Below are 18845 nucleotides of genomic sequence, written 5' to 3' on the forward strand. Positions count from 1 at the left end.
AACTAAGGATTTTCATAGTCGAATCTGATTAATCAGATTTCCCCTTTATTCGACTAATATTCGAATCAGGGTTTTTAAATTTATTTATCTAGATGCACCTTAAACAGGATCCTGTTCTCATTCAGGAATTTCTCATTCAGTAAAAACCTAAAACACTCAGATAAATGAAAAAACATGGTAGGTTGGCTTTATTCAGCTTTTATTTATTTACTTATAAATGAAACGTTAGAGAACATTAACCGTCAGTGCGCATATCGAACTGTCAGACAGGCACTGTGCAAAATGTCATAAATATTTTAAATAAAATATACCTGCCTGAAAATATTTTAAAAAATGCCACACAACAGCAAAAAAATTATAAGGAAAGGTTCAAGTAACGGGTTTTAAAAAGCAAACAACAACAAAACATGTTTATAGGCCTACTTGCCGAGACGCACCACGACAAGACGACACGACCGAAACGACAAACGGCTGAACTGTTGTTTTTTTTCGCCTTACGCGTTTTAAATGGTATGCCATGTTGGTTGTTGTCGTGTGAAATGAAAGACGTTGATAACTTGCACTTTACTTTGTTTTATTCATCTTTATCACAATACTTTTGAAGTTTTTGTAGTAGCCATTATAATCTCGGCAGATGGACTATCCTGTAGCGTCTTCAGATCCGCTCATTTGGATTGTGCAACTGCAGGGTGTGATTTATTAATGTGTAGTAAGGAAGATGCCTATTGTTAATGCGCACACATCATTTTTAAATATTTATTAACAGAAATTAGGATGATTTTATTTGACAAAAGGCTATATATAACGAAAACAAAGACATGTCATGTAACAACGAATTCTTAACAGCATCCTTGGGCACCCCCATGCAGTTAGAATGGTACATTCGACTATGACGTTCATAGTCGACTAGGGGGTATAGTCGACTATAGTCGAATCAGCGGCTATTGCAGGTCACCCCTAATCAATAGCTCTTACTTTCAATGTTGTTCAGTGTTGTGTTTTGGGTCCAAAAAACAGGGATGTTTGCTAGTGAATTCTGGCGTCATGTCAAATAGACTCACGTTAAATGACATTTTGGTGTCTTTTGGACTTTTTCCATATTTTAAACCTGTACTTTACGCCTGTACTTTACACCTGGCCAGGAGCAGGTGTAAACTTTGTTAATTCTTAGAAACATTTTGTGATTACGAACACATGGAGGAGAAGGAGTTTATGTCTACAGTTTCGTTTTCATTCTTATGGAACGTAAAACCCTGGAGCCTGAACTTCAGCGGGATTCGTGTGGGAATCTAATTCATAACTACCCTACAGATATGACTGTAATTATATTACACCCTGAGTAGCATAGCAGACAGCAGTGTTTGACAGCAGACTGTCAGTCAAGTGTGCTCATTGGAATATCGGACTCACCGACAACGTTCTCTGCTAATGAGCCCCTCTGGTTGGTTTTTGAACTGTGTGTGTGTGTGTGTGTGTGTGTGTGTGTGTGTGTGTGTGTAGATGGAGAAGTACAGCAAACACTTGGAGGTTCTGGTCGCAGAGCGGACGCAGGACCTGATGCATGAGAAGCAGAAGACCGACCGCCTGCTCTACAGTAAACACTCACATAACACACCTACTGCACTACAGTAAACACTCACATACCTCACCTACTGCTCTACAGTAAACACTCACATAACACACCTACTGCTCTACAGTAAACACTCACATAACACACCTACTGCTCTACAGTAAACATTCACATAACACACCTACTGCTCTACAGTAAACATTCACATAACACACCTACTGCTCTACAGTAAACATTCACATAACACACCTACTGCTCTACAGTAAACACTCACATAACACACCTACTGCTCTACAATAAACACTCACATACCACACCTACTGCTCTACAGTAAACACTCACATACCTCACCTACTGCTCTACAGTAAACACTCACGTAACACACCTACTGCTCTACAGTAAACACTCACGTAACACACCTACTGCACTACAGTAAACACTCACATAACACACCTACTGCTCTACAGTAAACACTCACATAACACACCTACTGCTCTACAGTAAACATTCACATAACACACCTACTGCTCTACAGTAAACACTCACATAACACACCTACTGCTCTACAATAAACACTCACATACCACACCTACTGCTCTACAGTAAACACTCACATACCTCACCTACTGCTCTACAGTAAACACTCATAACACACCTACTGCTCTACAATAAACACTCACGTAACACACCTACTGCACTACAGTAAACACTCACATAACACACCTACTGCACTACAGTAAACACTCACATAACACACCTACTGCACTACAGTAAACACTCACATAACACACCTACTGCTCTACAGTAAACATTCACATAACACACCTACTGCTCTACAGTAAACATTCACATAACACACCTACTGCTCTACAGTAAACACTCACATAACACACCTACTGCTCTACAATAAACACTCACATACCACACCTACTGCTCTACAGTAAACACTCACATACCTCACCTACTGCTCTACAGTAAACACTCACGTAACACACCTACTGCTCTACAGTAAACACTCACGTAACACACCTACTGCACTACAGTAAACACTCACATAACACACCTACTGCTCTACAGTAAACACTCACATAACACACCTACTGCTCTACAGTAAACATTCACATAACACACCTACTGCTCTACAGTAAACACTCACATAACACACCTACTGCTCTACAATAAACACTCACATACCACACCTACTGCTCTACAGTAAACACTCACATACCTCACCTACTGCTCTACAGTAAACACTCACATAACACACCTACTGCTCTACAATAAACACTCACGTAACACACCTACTGCACTACAGTAAACACTCACATAACACACCTACTGCACTACAGTAAACACTCACATAACACACCTACTGCACTACAGTAAACACTCACATAACACACCTACTGCTCTACAGTAAACACTCACATAACACACCTACTGCTCTACAGTAAACACTCACATACCTCACCTACTGCTCTACAGTAAACACTCACGTAACACACCTACTGCTCTACAATAAACACTCACATAACACACCCACTGCTCTACAATAAACACTCAAATAACACACCTACTGCTCTACAGTAAACACTCACATAACACACCTACTGCTCTACAGTAAACACTCACATAACACACCTACTGCTCTACAGTAAACATTCACATAACACACCTACTGCTCTACAGTAACACTCACATAGCACACCTACTGCACTACAGTAAACACTCACGTAACACACCTACTGTTCTACAGTAAACACTCACATAACACACCTACTGCTCTACAGTAAACACTCACATACCTCACCTACTACTCTACACATAACCCACCTACTTCACATATTACCTCCAACATATGTGGGCAGTGTTTAACTGGTTGGAGAGTTCTGGTGATGGTCACATGTGATGTCATCCTGATATACTGGGGCACTGAAGTTCTTGGGGGGGTTCATCTGCCATTCACCTGTGTACTGAGTGAGTGGCCGTGGTTTCTGCAGTGTACAGGTGTGTTCACCTATGAACTGAGCAAGTGGGCGTGGTTTACAGGTATGCTGCCCAAGCAGGTAGCTGATGACCTCAGACAGGGGAAGCCCTGTCAGGCACAGAGCTACGTCAGTGCTACTGTCTACTTCAGGTACAGCACTACAGACACACACACACACACATTCTCTGTTTGCTTTCGGTGCTTTCATTGTTCTTCTGACTCTAGTAAGGAATTATTGGGTTAAATTACTAATGGTGCAGCTCAGGAGAGTTGTTTATACTCAGTGAACCATCTTCAACATGCAGGTTCTTTATATATAATAATGTGGATAATTGAGTCTCTACTGTGACAGCTCTTCAGAGTAAAAGTGTGTGTGCCCTGCAGTGACATCGTGGGGTTCACCCATCTCTCCAGCACCAGTACACCCTACCAGGTGGTCGACTTCCTGAACAAACTCTATACCACATTCGACGACATCATCGACAACTACGACGTCTACAAAGTGGAGACCATCGGTGACGCATGTATGGGCTGGTGGGGAGGCGGGTGATGTAGACCTGTGTCCTGGTGGGGAGGTGGGTGATGTAGACCTGTTTACTGGTGGGGAGGCGGGTGATGTAGACCTGTGTCCTGGTGGGTAGGTGGGTGATGTAGACCTGTGTCCTGGTGGAAAGGAGGGTGATGTAGACCTGTGTCCTGGTGGGGAGGTGGGTGATGTAGACCTGTGTCCTGGTGGGGAGGAGGGTGATGTAGACCTGTGTCCTGGTGGGGAGGCGGGTGATGTAGACCTGTGTCCTGGTGGGGAGGCGGGTGATGTAGACCTGTGTCCTGGTGGGGAGGCGGGTGATGTAGACCTGTGTCCTGGTGGGGAGGTGGGTGATGTAGACCCCAGTGTCCTGGTGGGAAGGTGGGTGATGTAGACCCCAGTGTCCTGGTGAGAAGGTGGGTGATGTAGACCTGTGTCCTGGTGGGGAGGTGGGTGATGTAGAAGCCATCATAACTTTACATTTCTTGTAAACACCAGTTCGACCATATCACCAGGGTTATTGTAATACAGTGCTATTAGGTTAACAAAATAGATATGGTGGTGAATAGCATTGCAGTATTATGCTTCCCTGTGTGTGTGTGTGTGTGTGTGTGTGTGTGTGTGTGTGTGTGTGTGTGTGTGTGTGTGTGTGTGTGTGTGTGTAGATATGGTGGTGTCGGGGGTGCCCCAGGAGAACGGCATCCTTCATGCTTCAGAGATCGCCAGTATGGCTCTGGATCTGGTGTCTGTGTGCAAGAACTTCAGGATCCCCCACAAACCTCAGACCCAGCTTCAGATCCGTGCAGGAATACACTCAGGCAGGAACACACACACACACACACACATACACACATACTTCAGACACAGCTCTCCTGATCCATGCAGGAAAGGCAAGAACACCGTCTCATTGGCCAAACGTCCTGTGTGTGACGTGGAGACTCATTCAGTGCAGCTGTGTGTTGTGTCCTCAGGACCCGTAGTAGCAGGCGTGGTGGGAACCAAGATGCCACGCTACTGTCTGTTCGGGGACACCGTCAACACAGCGTCTCGCATGGAGTCCAACAGTGAAGGCAGGACATCTCCGTCTCTATACCAGTCCTCTAGAACTGCTGAACAACTGAGCCTCTCCACCTAGAGAATCTGTTACTGGAATAGAGAACATTTATAGGCTCTCATTCCCAATGTTAGGAATAGGAATGTGCTTAAAATTGTGTTTATAGTAGTGTTATAGTGGTGTTTATATTGGTGTTTATGATGGCGCTTATAGTGCTGTTTATACTGGTGTTTATAATGGTGTTAATAGTAGTGTTTATGGTGGTGCTTATAGTTGTGTTTATAGTTGTGTTTATAGTGGTGTTTACAGTGGTGTTTATAGTTGTGTTTATAGTTGTGTTTATAGCTGTGTTTATAGTGGTGTTTATAGTGGTGTTTGTAGTGGTGTTTATGGTTGTGTTTATAGTGGTGTTTTATGTTGGTGTTTGTAGTGGTGTTTATAGTGGTGTTTATGGTGGTATTTGTTGTGGTGTTTGTAGTGTTGTTTGTTGTTGTGTTTGTGATGGTGTTTATGGTGGTGTTTCCTGTTGTGTTTATAGTGGTGTTTATAATTGTGTTTATAGCAGTGTTTATGGTGGTGTTTGTAGTGGTATTTATAGTGGTGTTTACGATGGCATTAATAATTATGTTTGATGATGTGATGGGCAGCTCTGAAGATCCAGTGTAGCTCCAGTGCTTTCTACCTGCTGGAGGAGATTGGAGGCTACATGCTCACCTGTAGGGGTGTTCTCCAGGTGAAGGTGAGACCCAGCTCCACCTTACAGCTCCACCTTAGAACGAGTCCACCAGTGACATCTGCTTAACTGCACACCCATGTGGCGTCCCCTACTGCTGTGAAGGACATGTCTCCATTCATCTGTACAGTCTTCAGTCAGAGTTTCTCTCTGGTTTTCTTCCATTGTCTTCATTTCTCCTGCTGCTTCTGGCCCCTCCCTGTCTCTCTCTTTCTTGTGGTGTATATATATAATCACTCTACCTCTCTCACTCTCTCTATCACTCTCTCCCTCTTTCTCTCTCCTTTCCTCTTCCAGGGGAAAGGGGACATGGTGACATACTGGTTAGAGGGGAAGCAGGCACTGGTCACCAGTAAGAGGAAGAGAGTGGAGACTGGGCAGGATCCCGAGAGAGCTCAGGACGGTGAGAGAGCTCAGGACCCCGAGAGAGTGCCGTACCCTGACATCCCTGGGGTCCTCCCCTGTAACAACAACAACAATGATCTGCTGTTTGACCCCAACTAACACCCACATTAACACACACTACACACTAACACATCTACACACTGCACAATAACACACTACACACTGCACACTAACATACTACACACTAACACACCACGCACTGCACACTAACACATCTACACACCACACATTAACACACTACACACTAACACATCTACACACTGCACAACAACACACTACACACTGCACACTAACATACTACACACTAACACACTAACACATCTACACACCACACATTAACACACACTACACACTAACACATCTACACACTGCACACAGCAAACTAAAATCACCTTGTACACATAACAAGCATTAACCTGTGTAACTAACCCTACCCTAAATATTGTATTTTAGCCTGAGGCAGTGGTCGTCTTCTCTCATGTACACCTGTCAGTGACTCCTCGTCTGTGCCTCGTCTGTATGCCCAGGCTATGCTATGTTTTGTTTAAAAACATTAACTTTGAAAGAGGTTAGTTTAGCAGAGTTTAGTTTACAAAACATTTAGAAGGTGGTCCAGGACTATGACGTAGGATTTTTCTGTGTTAAGGCCTGTGTTTAGCAATATCTACTCATTATTTTTGTATTATCTAGTCGTAATTTTTGTATCGTCATCATCATTTTTTTTTATTTGGGATAAAAACTTTTCTGTCAGATTCGTCTGAAACTCATCTGTTTTACTTAAATGTACACACTCTACAGAATGCTTTCAACACTTTTTGTAGCAACACACACAAGCTCAGTACTCACTACTGACTACTCACAACCTAACTACTCACTACTCACTACTACACCAAAAATCACAACACTGTATTTTTAGTGTAACATTTTGTTACTTTTGACTGCATGTTTGTGTCTAACTCGGTAGACTGAGGTATAGAGGAATTCTTAAACATATCTAGCCTCATGCTCTGCGTGTTTGAAGGTTGAACACTAGTATTCACTATGTAGACCGCGTGGTGGAACAGACACAACACTACCCACTAGTCCTTCTGACCACTTCCTGTCCGCAGTTTGCAATCTGATGGCTAAACTAGTCAAAACGTGTCTGTCTGTTTCACTGAAAGACAACTGTATCATGTAACGCTCCATATTACAGATGTGTAATAGCAATAATAATAGATCTCCTTATGAAGACAGTGGATACGGTACTATACCTTGCAGCAGATAAAGACAGACTGAAGGCTCCACAAAGCTGTGTGTTTGTGTGTGTGTGTGTGTGTGTGTGTGTGTGTGTACCGTGAGAGATGTGGGAACAGACATAAATCTGAGGAGTCCAGCAGTAATGTACTTTGGTCACCAAAACAATATGACAAGCATAAAACCACTTCAATTGTGTAATACAAATATCGAAAGTATATGATCATTTTACTTATGCGTTTTAAACATCATTTAACCATTCCTGGATGGACACAAGTACTGTACTTAGGTGTCTCTTGTGAAGACACCCAGTGACTAATGTTACTCGATTGTGTTGATGTGTATTAATGTAGGAAAGAATCAATAAAGAAATAAACATGTTTCATGATTTTCCATCATTCACACATTAACCTACAACAATTATCAACAGTATTTTATCAATTTTTAAAAATCGTTACACTATAGTCTCAGGTTACCACAGAAACAGTCGACCCCACAAAGGTGATGAGAGCTCCAGCCGGGGCTGTTCCTGATTGGTCTGGCTGTTCCTGATTGGTCTGGCTGTTCCTGGTTGGTCAGGTTGTTCCTGGTTGGTCTGGCTGTTCCTGGTTGGTCAGGCTGTTTCTGATTGGTCTGGCTGTTCCTGGTTGGTCAGGCTGTTTCTGATTGGTCTGGCTGTTCCTGGTTGGTCAGGCCCAGATGAGCAGAAAGATCTGACTCACACACACCTGCTTCAGTGTGTGTGTAGGATTCACACAGCAAATACATATGCAATTATGCAAATGTTCATTTCACAAAAATTAACAGCATCATCGTTCAGCTGTTTGTGGGTTGACCAACGCGGATGCATAAATCATGCCAACAGACAGACAGACTGACTGACAGAGATAAGAAGTCCAGCTGTGCTGATGCAGGGAGACTTGGGGGATTGCAGGACAAACAGGTCCTCATGTCAAACAGAGCTGTTCATATAAGGACCAGAGCCCAACTCTACTGATAAATACCTGCTTTCTGACAGCAATTACTATCAAAGCACCCTCACACACACGTATATTCTGAAGAATAAAAAAGACTTGCCTAACAACTTGAAAGCAGAGAATAATATAGGGCAGGAGTGGAGGAGAGGGAGAGAAAGAGAGAGAGAGGGGTATTCTGCAGGGTCTGTATGAAATGACAGCATTCCAGCTGGTTCTCCTGGTGCTCTGTGGTGATGATCTGTGGTTACACTGCACACTGATCTCAGATCAGACAGGTACTGACCTCATAAAGCAGCTCCAGGTGTGAGGTGCTGACTCAACAACTCACTTCATCAGCTGATTACTACACAATTATTAGGGCCCCCTCATTATTAGTGAAACCCCTCGTCAGGTAGATGAGTGCTGGCAGGAGGAACATTAGGACATTCAGTCCCAGGGCGAACACGAGAAGAAGGGAGGAGACATTTCGTCCTTCAAAGAGACGAGGCCTCCTGTTGAGATGACAGACCCAACACACGTGACAGCTAGCATGGCACAAGAACATCAGACCTGCACGTGTGATCCTGAAACATCAGCATGTCAGTTAGTCCTATTACAGACATTAAAGTTTTATATAATAATAATAATAATGTTATCAATGATATGTCAGTGCTGATGATACAAACTCACCATATAGCACCATCTAGTTCCAGATGTGTGTATGTGTGTGTGTGTGTGTGTGTGTGTGTGTGCGCTACTCAGCAGGACCGGGGCCAGGACGTGAGAGTTTGTTTGTAATTAGCAGCATAATCAGCCTACAGAGGGAGGACGTGCTCCACGGAGACGCTGTCTGAAGTGCCCGTGCTAATTAAATGCGTGAGCACCACACGGGCCACAAAAGGGCCTCTCAGGATTCAATCACTCATATCATTAGCATAACACAGAGGGCCGGGGCGGCAGGCGGATCAAAGCGCCCCAGGACGGGGCAGCTCTGGGGCAAGACTGGCCTGAAACCTACTGCCACAAAGAGAGCGTTGTCATGGCATTCACCTGCAGGAAAACAACAACACCTCCATCCCTGACACGGAACAGGGTCAAACCTTCAAAGATAATTTACACGCTCAGTTCAGAGCAGACTGACCAGAAGTTTGACTTTATAAGTAGTACTTATAAACTTGTACTTTATTCAAATGAACAGAACATCAAAACAGACACAAAAAATGCAAAAACATGAGTAGAAAAGAGGAAGCTTATCTCACCACTGACACATCACCACAGACACATGCTCCACTGGGCAGTGTCACTGGTTTTGTTTAAGATGAGTGCCATCTAGTGGTTAAGATTTCTATTATAGAAATCAATGTCTTCTGTACCGTTAATTCTATTTTTAAAAGATTTTAAATTTATGGAAATATTACCTAAAAATGCATTTCTTAAAAATAAGTACATCCAACATACAAACACATCTGCAAATCAGTCTAGGAGTTCATATTGTCCATATGAATGAAAGATATCTAGGGACACTAGACATCCAGTTTTCATACAGGCATTTGAGGACACAGTTCATTGAAACAGGCAGGATGACTTCTCCAGTGTGGGACATCCCTCCTCTCCACCCCTCCATCTCTCCATCTCCATCCCTCTTTTCCATCCAAGCTCTCTGTACCTCCTCTCCATCCCTCCATCTCCATCCCGTGACTCTGGACTTCACGGCTGCATCTTCACCCTCTTCTCCAGGTCCCACTGTGCAGCTATGCGTGTGCCATAGATCACGTAGCCCCAGGACAACAGCACGATGGCAGTCAGTATCTAGAGGACAGAGAATGTGTCTGTTAGCTAATCCTGCAATACTAGGGTTATAGGGTACAGGGCTCTGATCACATAATACTAGTGTTATGGTACAGGGCTCTGATCGTGTGTGTGAGTGAACTACTCAGAGGGTCAGGGTTTAGTGTGTGTGAGTGAACTACTCAGAGGGTCAGAGTTTAGTGTGTGTGAGTGAACTACTCAGAGGGTCAGGGTTTAGTGTGTGTGAGTGAACTACTCAGAGGGTCAGGGTTTAGTGTGTGTGAGTGAACTACTCAGAGGGTCAGGGTTTAGTGTGTGTGAGTGAACTACTCAGAGGATCAGGGTTTAGTGTGTGTGAGTGAACTACTCAGAGGATCAGGGTTTAGTGTGTGTGAGTGAACTACTCAGAGGATCAGGGTTTAGTGTGTGTGAGTGAACTACTTAGAGGATCAGGGTTTAGTGTATGTGAGTGAACTACTTTTGAGGATTAGGGTTTAGTGTATGTGAGTGAACTACTCAGAGGATCAGGGTTTAGTGTGTGTGGGTGAACTACTCAGAGGACAGGGTTTAGTGTGTGAGTGAACTACTCAGAGGATCAAGGTTTAGTGTGTGTGAGTGAACTACTCAGAGGATCAAGGTTTAGTGTGTGTGAGTGAACTATTCAGCTTGTATTAAATGGGGATTTTTGCCAAAAATAGAAAACGCTACATCATTTTATTGAAAGGTTTATTTAAATTTAAAGAGAAAACAAATAAAACTATAGAGTATTTTAAAAGAAATAAAATAAGATAAATATGTTAAATGTAAAATTATTCAAATAAATGTTTGTTTTAACAAAATAAAAGTTCATTTGTCTATACTTTAAACACTATTTGTCTATTTCAACAAAGTCGTTCCTACTATACAAGTATTGTACGGATTGGAACCCTGACTAAAAGTTGTCAAAATAGCTGTTCAGAGATAAAAAAAAAAACACTAATTAATTAAAAAACATTAGACGGGTGTTTGAAGACCACGTTCTCTTTTATTTTTCTCATGAAAGGTAGATTTCCAGATAGGTCTGCAGGTGTGTCTTTTCAGGAGGGTTTTAATAAATACAGTTTTAATGCACTTGGAAGGGAACCTGACATGACCACATTTATTTTGTGTAATATTTCTAGTGCTAGGGTTGGTAATGTTTTTTTTGGGGGGGGGGTGGGGGGGAGTTGTTTGTTTGTTTTTTAGTTTTTTTTTACCGTGTTTTGTCAGTGCAGGTAAATGTTTCGGTTTCAGAATTCATACCACTGAACTTACGACATTTTGACCAGATTATGCATTATTGTGAACATATTAATGACCATATTATTAGCTATATTGCTAGACAGAATTAATGGGGAAAATATATGCAAACTTATTACATTTTGGGGGAAACTATTTACCCTGTCGACAGTAATGAAGACAATTAGGTTGATAATATTATCGTTGTTGATGAATGTTAAGCTCGTTGCGTCTCGTATCGTGTTTATGTGAACATGAAATCTGGTTTTACAACATCTGCGTTCTGCGGTCCTACATTCTCTGATATCTAGACATTTACATTGCTATCTGGACATCTACAGAGCAAAACATTTAGTCTTCTTGTAGTCATCTAAAGTGTGGACTCTGTAAGACTGTGATTGTTCAGCAGCGCTGCGCAGTCGTGTAACACGCAGTTTGAATACGGGACAAAGCTGTACTTACAACACAATAAATGCAGTCCAGAGAACGCTGACTTACACACATCATCTTTGAACTGCCCGTTTTCTATGTCGGCAAACACAAATGCAGTGATACGAGTACCAAGCTAACGTTTATTTTGTGTTATATGAAATAAAAGCGACCCACACACAACAATAACAAACCAACGTTGATATGAGGAGAAGCGGAAGTGCGGAGAAACACCGCCGCCTAGAGGCCGCTAGAGGAAGCGCAGCATCACATTAAACCCCGTGTTGTAACGGCGCGTTCACTAAAATCTCATATATGTATAAGAAGGTAAGGTGTCTATCTCAATGTCCAGCCTGGATATTAATTTAGCAGTTAATAAAAAATAAAACATGTCCTATGTGCGGTCTGTAATATAGTTCAATGGTGTGACACCCGCGGTCCAGTTGTGCAGTGTTTCCTCCCGTCCGCGAGGGGCGTGCGCGGGAGTCATGACGCCGCACATCCGGGTCCTTCCGCCCTTCGACGGTTCCGCTATCAGACGACCGGCCGATGACATTTTTGGGTTTTTTTATCGTCACGTCTCCTCGATGCTGGTTTATAATCAGACGTTGACAAACACAGCGGTCTGATGGATGTGTGCAGCGCGGCGGGTGTCCGAGTTTGTAGCGCGTGTGAGGGTCGTCGCGGCGGGAGTGTGGGCAGCGCCGGTCTGAGGTGAGACGCGTTAGCATGGTGCTAACAGCAGCGCGCGAGACCCAGATCTTCAACACTTTCGTTTTTACCTCAGTGGGTCTGTGAGGCGGGAACGAACCACACCAAATTAAACTAAACACACCAAATTAAACCCGTGAGATTTATCAAACCCATATTTAATGAGACTGTGCCGCTGGATAATGGGGCTGTGATCCCCCACAGGCTGATGTTAGCTGCCTGTGGTGTGGTGTGGTGGGTTTGGTGGTTGGTGCTGGTGTCCTGCTCACTTGTCCAGATCCACTAATGTAAAATGAGCTTAAATGGTGGAGATTGTCCTTTTGGTCCGATTTTCAGTAAGCTGCCTAAACTAGCTTTCTGTATAGTTATCTAATGACGCTAACTCCATTAGGTCAACAAAGGAGGGCTGATTCAGTCTATTTTCAAACATACTCAAAGAAAATGTAATCTAATAGGCGTTATTATAACTATTTATTCCGACGGTATGTGGATATTCCTCGCTGGTTTGATATGGGCTCGTGTTTAGCTTTACTTTCACTTGTGTAATGTCCTCCTGTGTCCTGACTGAAGATGTGCTGAATCAGGAGTAGTGCACATACCCACTCACACAGAACCACACACACACACACCCAGCCTCACCCAGAACCACACACACACACACCCAGCCTCACGCAGAACCACACACACACACACCCAGCCTCACGCAGAACCACACACACACACACACCCAGCCTCACGCAGAACCACACACACACACACACCCAGCCTCACGCAGAACCACACACACACACCCAGCCTCACGCAGAACCACACACACACACCCAGCCTCACACAGAACCACACACACACACACACCCAGCCTCACACAGAACCCCACACACACACACACCCAGCCTCACACAGAACCCCACACACACACACACCCAGCCTCACACAGAACCCCACACACACACACCCAGCCTCACACAGAACCACACACACACACCCAGCCTCACACAGAACCCCACACACACACCCAGCCTCACACAGAACCACACACACACACCCAGCCTCACACAGAACCACACACACACACCCCCAGCCTCACACAGAACCACACACACACACCCAGCCAGCCTCACGCAGAACCTTCCAAATGTTCCTTGTTTTTTTAGCAGATGATGGCGCCCACCAAAATGAAGCTGCGTGTTCGGAAGCGGGAGGGCGGAGCCAAACCGTCACAGCGTCTCCTGGCAACCGAGGCATCGCCGGACTCCAAGTGTCCCATCTGCCTGGACCGGTTCAACAACGTGGCGTCGCTGGACCGCTGCCTGCACCGGTTCTGCTTCCGCTGCATCCACGAGTGGTCCAAGAACAAGGCGGAGTGTCCGCTGTGCAAGCAGCCCTTCTGCTCCATCTTCCACTCCGTCCGCGCCGAGAACGACTTCAAGGAGTTCGTGCTGGCGCCTGCGGAGAACGGACCGCCCGCCACGGCACCGCCGCCCCCTGCTGGCCAGGCCGAGGACGCCGGTGGTGGCGGCGAGCACACGGGACGGGCTCGCCGGGCCCGCACCGCACGGGGCAGAGAGAGGCGGAGCCGGAGGCGCTCTAACCCCGCCCCCGCTGCGGCGTCCCCTCCGGGGGTGGGGCTGGAAGGGGAGGCTGGGGCAGAGCGTGAGCGGGGCGTACGGCGCGTGGTGATGCGGCTGATGGAGCGGCGGCGTTCGCGGACGGCCCAGCGGAGCCTGCGGCGGCTGCGGGACCAGGATGTGGTGGCGTTCCGTCGGGCGCTGTACCGCACGGGCGTGCGCGTGCGTGGGTCCTGGGACGGCGGCCGTCCGCGGGACGTCTCGGCCGCCTACCTGCGCCGCAACCCCGCCTGCCTGCACCGGCTGCTGCCTTGGCTACAGCGGGAGCTGACGGTCCTGTACGGGTCGCACGGCTCGCTGGTCAGCATCGTGCAGCACATCATCATGTCCCGCATTACGCACCACGACATGGACGACGCCGTCATCCGGGACGAGCTCCGCCCCTTCCTGCTGGCGCGCACCGACCACTTCCTGCACGAGCTGGTGAACTTTGCGCGCTCGACACTCTCCATGGAGGCCTACGACCAGCAGGCGGTGTACGAGAGCACCGCGCCCAGCTACGAGGAGGACAGCGCCTCCACCTCCTCCATCATCTCCATCTCAGAGGTCACAAACACACACACACACACACACACACACACACACACACACACATATATATATATATATATATATATATATATATATATACACATATACACACACACATACATATACATGCACACACACACATATACATACATGCACACTATTTTTAAACTTATGTATAAGCTGATGGTAATCTGGTGTGAGTTACTGTGTTGGTCTCATCCTGCAGGACGATGATGACCATGACAGCGGGGACACGGACATTGCAGAGGATCCCGTACAAGACCTAGTACCGCCTGTTTCCCTGGCAACGGGTGGTGAGAGTTCACTCAGTCAGTCCGCTTGGGATGATGAGACTCCCGGCCCCTCCTACTCCACCCTCTTTCCGTCTCCCAGCCAATCGCAGGCGGATGGGGCGGAGCCTGCCACGGTGTTGGCGGAGGAGGAGGAGGAGGTGGCGTGTGGAGGCCCGGGGGAGGAGGAGTGTGTGATCGTGGGCTACGTGAAGCCCATGGCAGAGAGAACGCCGGAGCTCGTGCAGCTCTCCTCCGACTCCTCTGAGGAGGAGGAGAAAGAAGCGGTCACCACAGAGACGCCGGCAGCCACGGTGACAAAGACAGAGTCGTCACAGGCGCAGGCTCCGCCCTCCTCACAGTTACACCTGAGTCCCTGTACGAGCCAGGACCCCTCCCCTCCACCCACTCCACACACACCCCCCTGCGCTGCCTCTCCACTCCACACGCCCAGGCTGTGCTCCAGCAGCGAGGAGAGAGACGCCACAGAGGGCGACGTGAGACCCACCACACGTGCATGCCTGCGCTCACGTGCACGCTCGCGCTCCAGCAGTGACGGTTCCGTGCTAAGCGAGCGCTCTAGGAGCGGCGGTAGATCCCACAAACGCTCTGGCTCCGCCTCCAGGCTTGGAGAGCCATCTACCCAGGCAGAGCTCAGGGGGCGGGGCCACAGGTCAGTGGGGCGGAGCCCCACGGTTTCTATCCCGAGCGATAGCTCTAGTGGCAGCTGGGAGGTGGGGCGCTGTAAGGCTTCCTCCCGCTCGCCTGTGTGCTGGGACTCGCCGGGCCGCCCTGGCAGGAGAGATGGGGAGAGACGGCGGTGGAGGAGTCGCTCACCTCCCCATGCCCCCAGCAACCATCACCGGGACTCGCACCGTCGCCATGGCCACCGCGAGCGCCGACTCCGCTCCAGCAGCGTTTCCAGCGGTGGCGTCTCGGACCCGCCCCGCCCCGAGAAACCGGCCGGCAAGCACAAGTACAAAACCCGACACCTGGAGAGAGCAGCGCGGCGTCAGGGCGGGAGCCCCGGGGAGGGTGTGCGGCGTACGGAGCGCAGCCCAGCCAAGAGGCGCCGCGCTGGGACGCGCCGACCCAGCCGCAGCCCCAGCGTGGAGATCGTGTACGAACGCCGGCCCGCCGACACGCGTTCACACGCAGACCAGTGGAGGAAGAAGAGGAAGAGGCACAAGAGGCGGCGCAGGGAGCCCAGGTCACCCGCCGTCATCACCATAGACAGCGACAGCGACCGGGGGGACGGTGTTTCCGGCCGCCTCACGTCCTGCCCCGGCCCCGTGGAGCTCCGTCCTGACCAGGCGGAGGGAGCAGAACGAGGTGAAGGCCGTGACGTCGCCAGCCCCACGGCGCTCAGTGATCCCGGCGTGGCCGTGGCCACCGGGTCTCACTTCAGTGTCCCATCGTTGGACAGCCTGCTGGACTTGTACAGTCCCCGAACGTCCTGCGAGCTTCCTGCTGACTCGCCCGAGAGCACGCTCAACCTGGACGACTGTGCCGTCGACGTGGTGGACACTGACGTGGACCGTGACGTTGTGAAACCTGACGTGCAGGAACGTGACGACGTGGAACGTGACATGGTGGACACTGACGTGGACTGTGGCGTTGTCAGCCGTGACGTGGTGAAGCCTGACGTGCAGGATCCTGACGTGGTGGATGGTTCCTCATCCGGGACTACCGGTAACATGCACCAGGATGCAACCATGGCGACAGAAGCCCCGCCCTCGGACACAAGGCTGCTAGAGTCGATCCTTCAGGAGCTGGAGGACATTCTGCCAGAGACTAGACCCGCCTTAGACAGTGCAGCTGACCAACAGGAGGGCGGGGTTGTCCCTCACACGGACCAATCAGAGGCTGGGACAGAGACCTTCCAGACAGACCACACTAAAGCAGTGTGTGACTCGGAGAGAGGAGGCAAGACCAGCCCTGCAATCTGAGACACACACACACACACACACACACACACGACCCTACAGAGATCATACAAGATCTTCTGTTGGAGCAGAAAGCCCTTGAACTTTATCATTGTTACTTTGGTATTTATAGTTACGATGCATAGGAGACAACTTTGGCTTCAGAACTGGTGCTGGCCTGACGTGCCACTACACACACACACACACACACACACACACACTCTCTCTCTCACACTACCATTCAGACCTGCTCACCTCCCATTCTCACAGTGAAAGTGTCGTAGTCATAAACTCAGGGAACATGTGTTGTGTATGGAATTCCTTAATAACCACAATGCCTCTTAACACAACCTGCGAACCTGTGTGTGTGTGTGTGTGTGTGTGTGTGTGTGTGTGTGTGTGTGTGTGTGTGTGTGTGAGACGATCCGAACTGGTAAGTGATCACACACCCTGGTTCTGTTCAAGGAGGCCAGACAAAGTTATTACTGCTATCTGTCAACAAAGCCAGACGAATGAAGAAAATAAATGTTGCATATGCAAATCTATAAGCCTCTTTCTGACTACTGATTGTCTGTGTAGCCGTGTTTATGTATGATGGACACCCTACACATTACACCAAATTCACCAAAGTAAAAATACAGTGTAAGTGAAGGGGGCAGAATGAACCTACACAGGACCGCGGTGGGGTCAGGTTCACCTGACAGTGAAGATGTATGAACGTGAGAAGGACCTTAATGTACATCAGTGTTCCTGACCAAGACCCTGGTTAAAGGTGAGTCTGGTCTTCAGTTAAAACCTTTCAGTCAGCGTTGTGTTAATTAATTTACTTAATGGATTATCAAGATTGTGCCACAAGCCATACTTTGCTATAATATTGCTATAATATAAATTAATTAATATTTTGATCACAGGGCAATGTCATGTAAATATCTTTGTGTTTAACCTCTAAAACTAGCAGACATGCTCTACGAATAAAGCAGTACCAGGCTGGTGTATGCAGGCATGTTGTAAGTCAGAAGATCTGATTGATCCACACAATCATGACGGGCTGTGTTCACTAAACGCCTCGCCACCATGCCCAGGCCGGGGTGACAACATCGTGTTGGTCATGTGTCTGTGGCTTGTAGCTTTTCTGTGTTTTCTGCAGTGGGTCCAGAGTACCAATAATAATAAACATAGACTAAACATGTTACTGATTCACTAGTGAATTTGCATTACTGTCCAATAATACCAAATCTGTGTGTGAGAGAAAGCATGTCCAGGAATGTAACTTTACAATTGTACGATTTTATTGAAGATGGCTAGCTAAACACTCGGTGCATCAGATGATTGACAGTCCCCCTGGCAACATAAACAGGCCAGCATTAGTGGTGGCAGTACGTGAGACAGCAGGCAGGATGCAGGGGTGTGTGAGACAGGTTTGGCCGCATGTTTGATCCGTCTGATTCTGCAGGAGAGCGTCTCCCACAGTCAAACTATGCCACTATAAATCCTGCACATGACACAGATGTGTGCAGAGTGCTCTCTGGTGTGAAGAAGGTCCAGTGGTGATGTTGTACAGACCAGTACGCACCCAAGATCCTCCAGACCATTTACTACACCCCTTCACTTTTACACTGTTCTTAGACTTTTCTAAGATTTAGAAATTTCCTACATTTAGAGAATGTTCTTAGAATTTGATCTCAAAAGGCTTTTCGACCTTTTTAAACTAACTCCCACTTCTCTTTATCTAGTTAGAGTCTGCTGTAGAAGATAGCTGAGAAAACAGCATATTGTTGCTTAAGTTCAAGAACTTATTTCGTTATGTTTACGAACATGT

The 18845-nt window shown here is 47.1% G+C and overlaps 2 protein-coding genes across 3 annotated transcripts in view; both read left to right on the forward strand.

The window, feature by feature from the left end:
- The window catches only part of LOC143486761 (atrial natriuretic peptide receptor 1-like), a 24718-nt gene extending 16881 nt beyond the window's left edge, over positions 1 to 7837 (forward strand). The window contains exons 17-23 of the mRNA XM_076986168.1: positions 1501 to 1594; positions 3620 to 3707; positions 3942 to 4081; positions 4749 to 4901; positions 5055 to 5153; positions 5785 to 5876; positions 6168 to 7837. Coding sequence (XP_076842283.1) covers positions 1501 to 1594; positions 3620 to 3707; positions 3942 to 4081; positions 4749 to 4901; positions 5055 to 5153; positions 5785 to 5876; positions 6168 to 6374 — 873 coding nt within the window. The 3' untranslated portion in view covers positions 6375 to 7837. The remainder of the gene's footprint in view (positions 1 to 1500; positions 1595 to 3619; positions 3708 to 3941; positions 4082 to 4748; positions 4902 to 5054; positions 5154 to 5784; positions 5877 to 6167) is intronic.
- A 4575-nt stretch (positions 7838 to 12412) lies between these two features.
- Positions 12413 to 17574, forward strand: toporsb (topoisomerase I binding, arginine/serine-rich b). Of its 2 annotated transcripts, none has more exons than XM_076986166.1 (3): positions 12413 to 12655; positions 13807 to 14826; positions 15038 to 17574. In XM_076986166.1, the coding sequence occupies exons 2-3, from the start codon at positions 13810 to 13812 to the stop codon at positions 17048 to 17050; spliced, it is 3030 nt and encodes a 1009-aa protein (XP_076842281.1). In that variant the 5' UTR covers positions 12413 to 12655; positions 13807 to 13809; the 3' UTR covers positions 17051 to 17574. The 2 variants fall into 2 exon arrangements, with proteins under 2 accessions (XP_076842281.1, XP_076842282.1); XM_076986167.1 differs by having other exon boundaries at positions 13810 to 14826.
- The last annotated feature ends 1271 nt before the right edge of the window (positions 17575 to 18845 follow it).

The sequence above is a fragment of the Brachyhypopomus gauderio genome, unplaced genomic scaffold (genome assembly GCF_052324685.1).
Source record: "Brachyhypopomus gauderio isolate BG-103 unplaced genomic scaffold, BGAUD_0.2 sc45, whole genome shotgun sequence".
In the NCBI taxonomy this organism is placed as follows: Eukaryota; Metazoa; Chordata; class Actinopteri; order Gymnotiformes; family Hypopomidae; genus Brachyhypopomus; species Brachyhypopomus gauderio.

Excerpts from the sequence above, each read along its gene's own strand:
- toporsb (XM_076986166.1), top strand. The coding sequence starts at position 13,810 with ATGATGGCGCCCACCAAAATGAAGCTGCGTGTTCGGAAGCGGGAGGGC. Across the intron at positions 14,827-15,037 it reads CCATCATCTCCATCTCAGAG|GACGATGATGACCATGACAG; the intron begins GTCACAAACACA and ends CTCATCCTGCAG.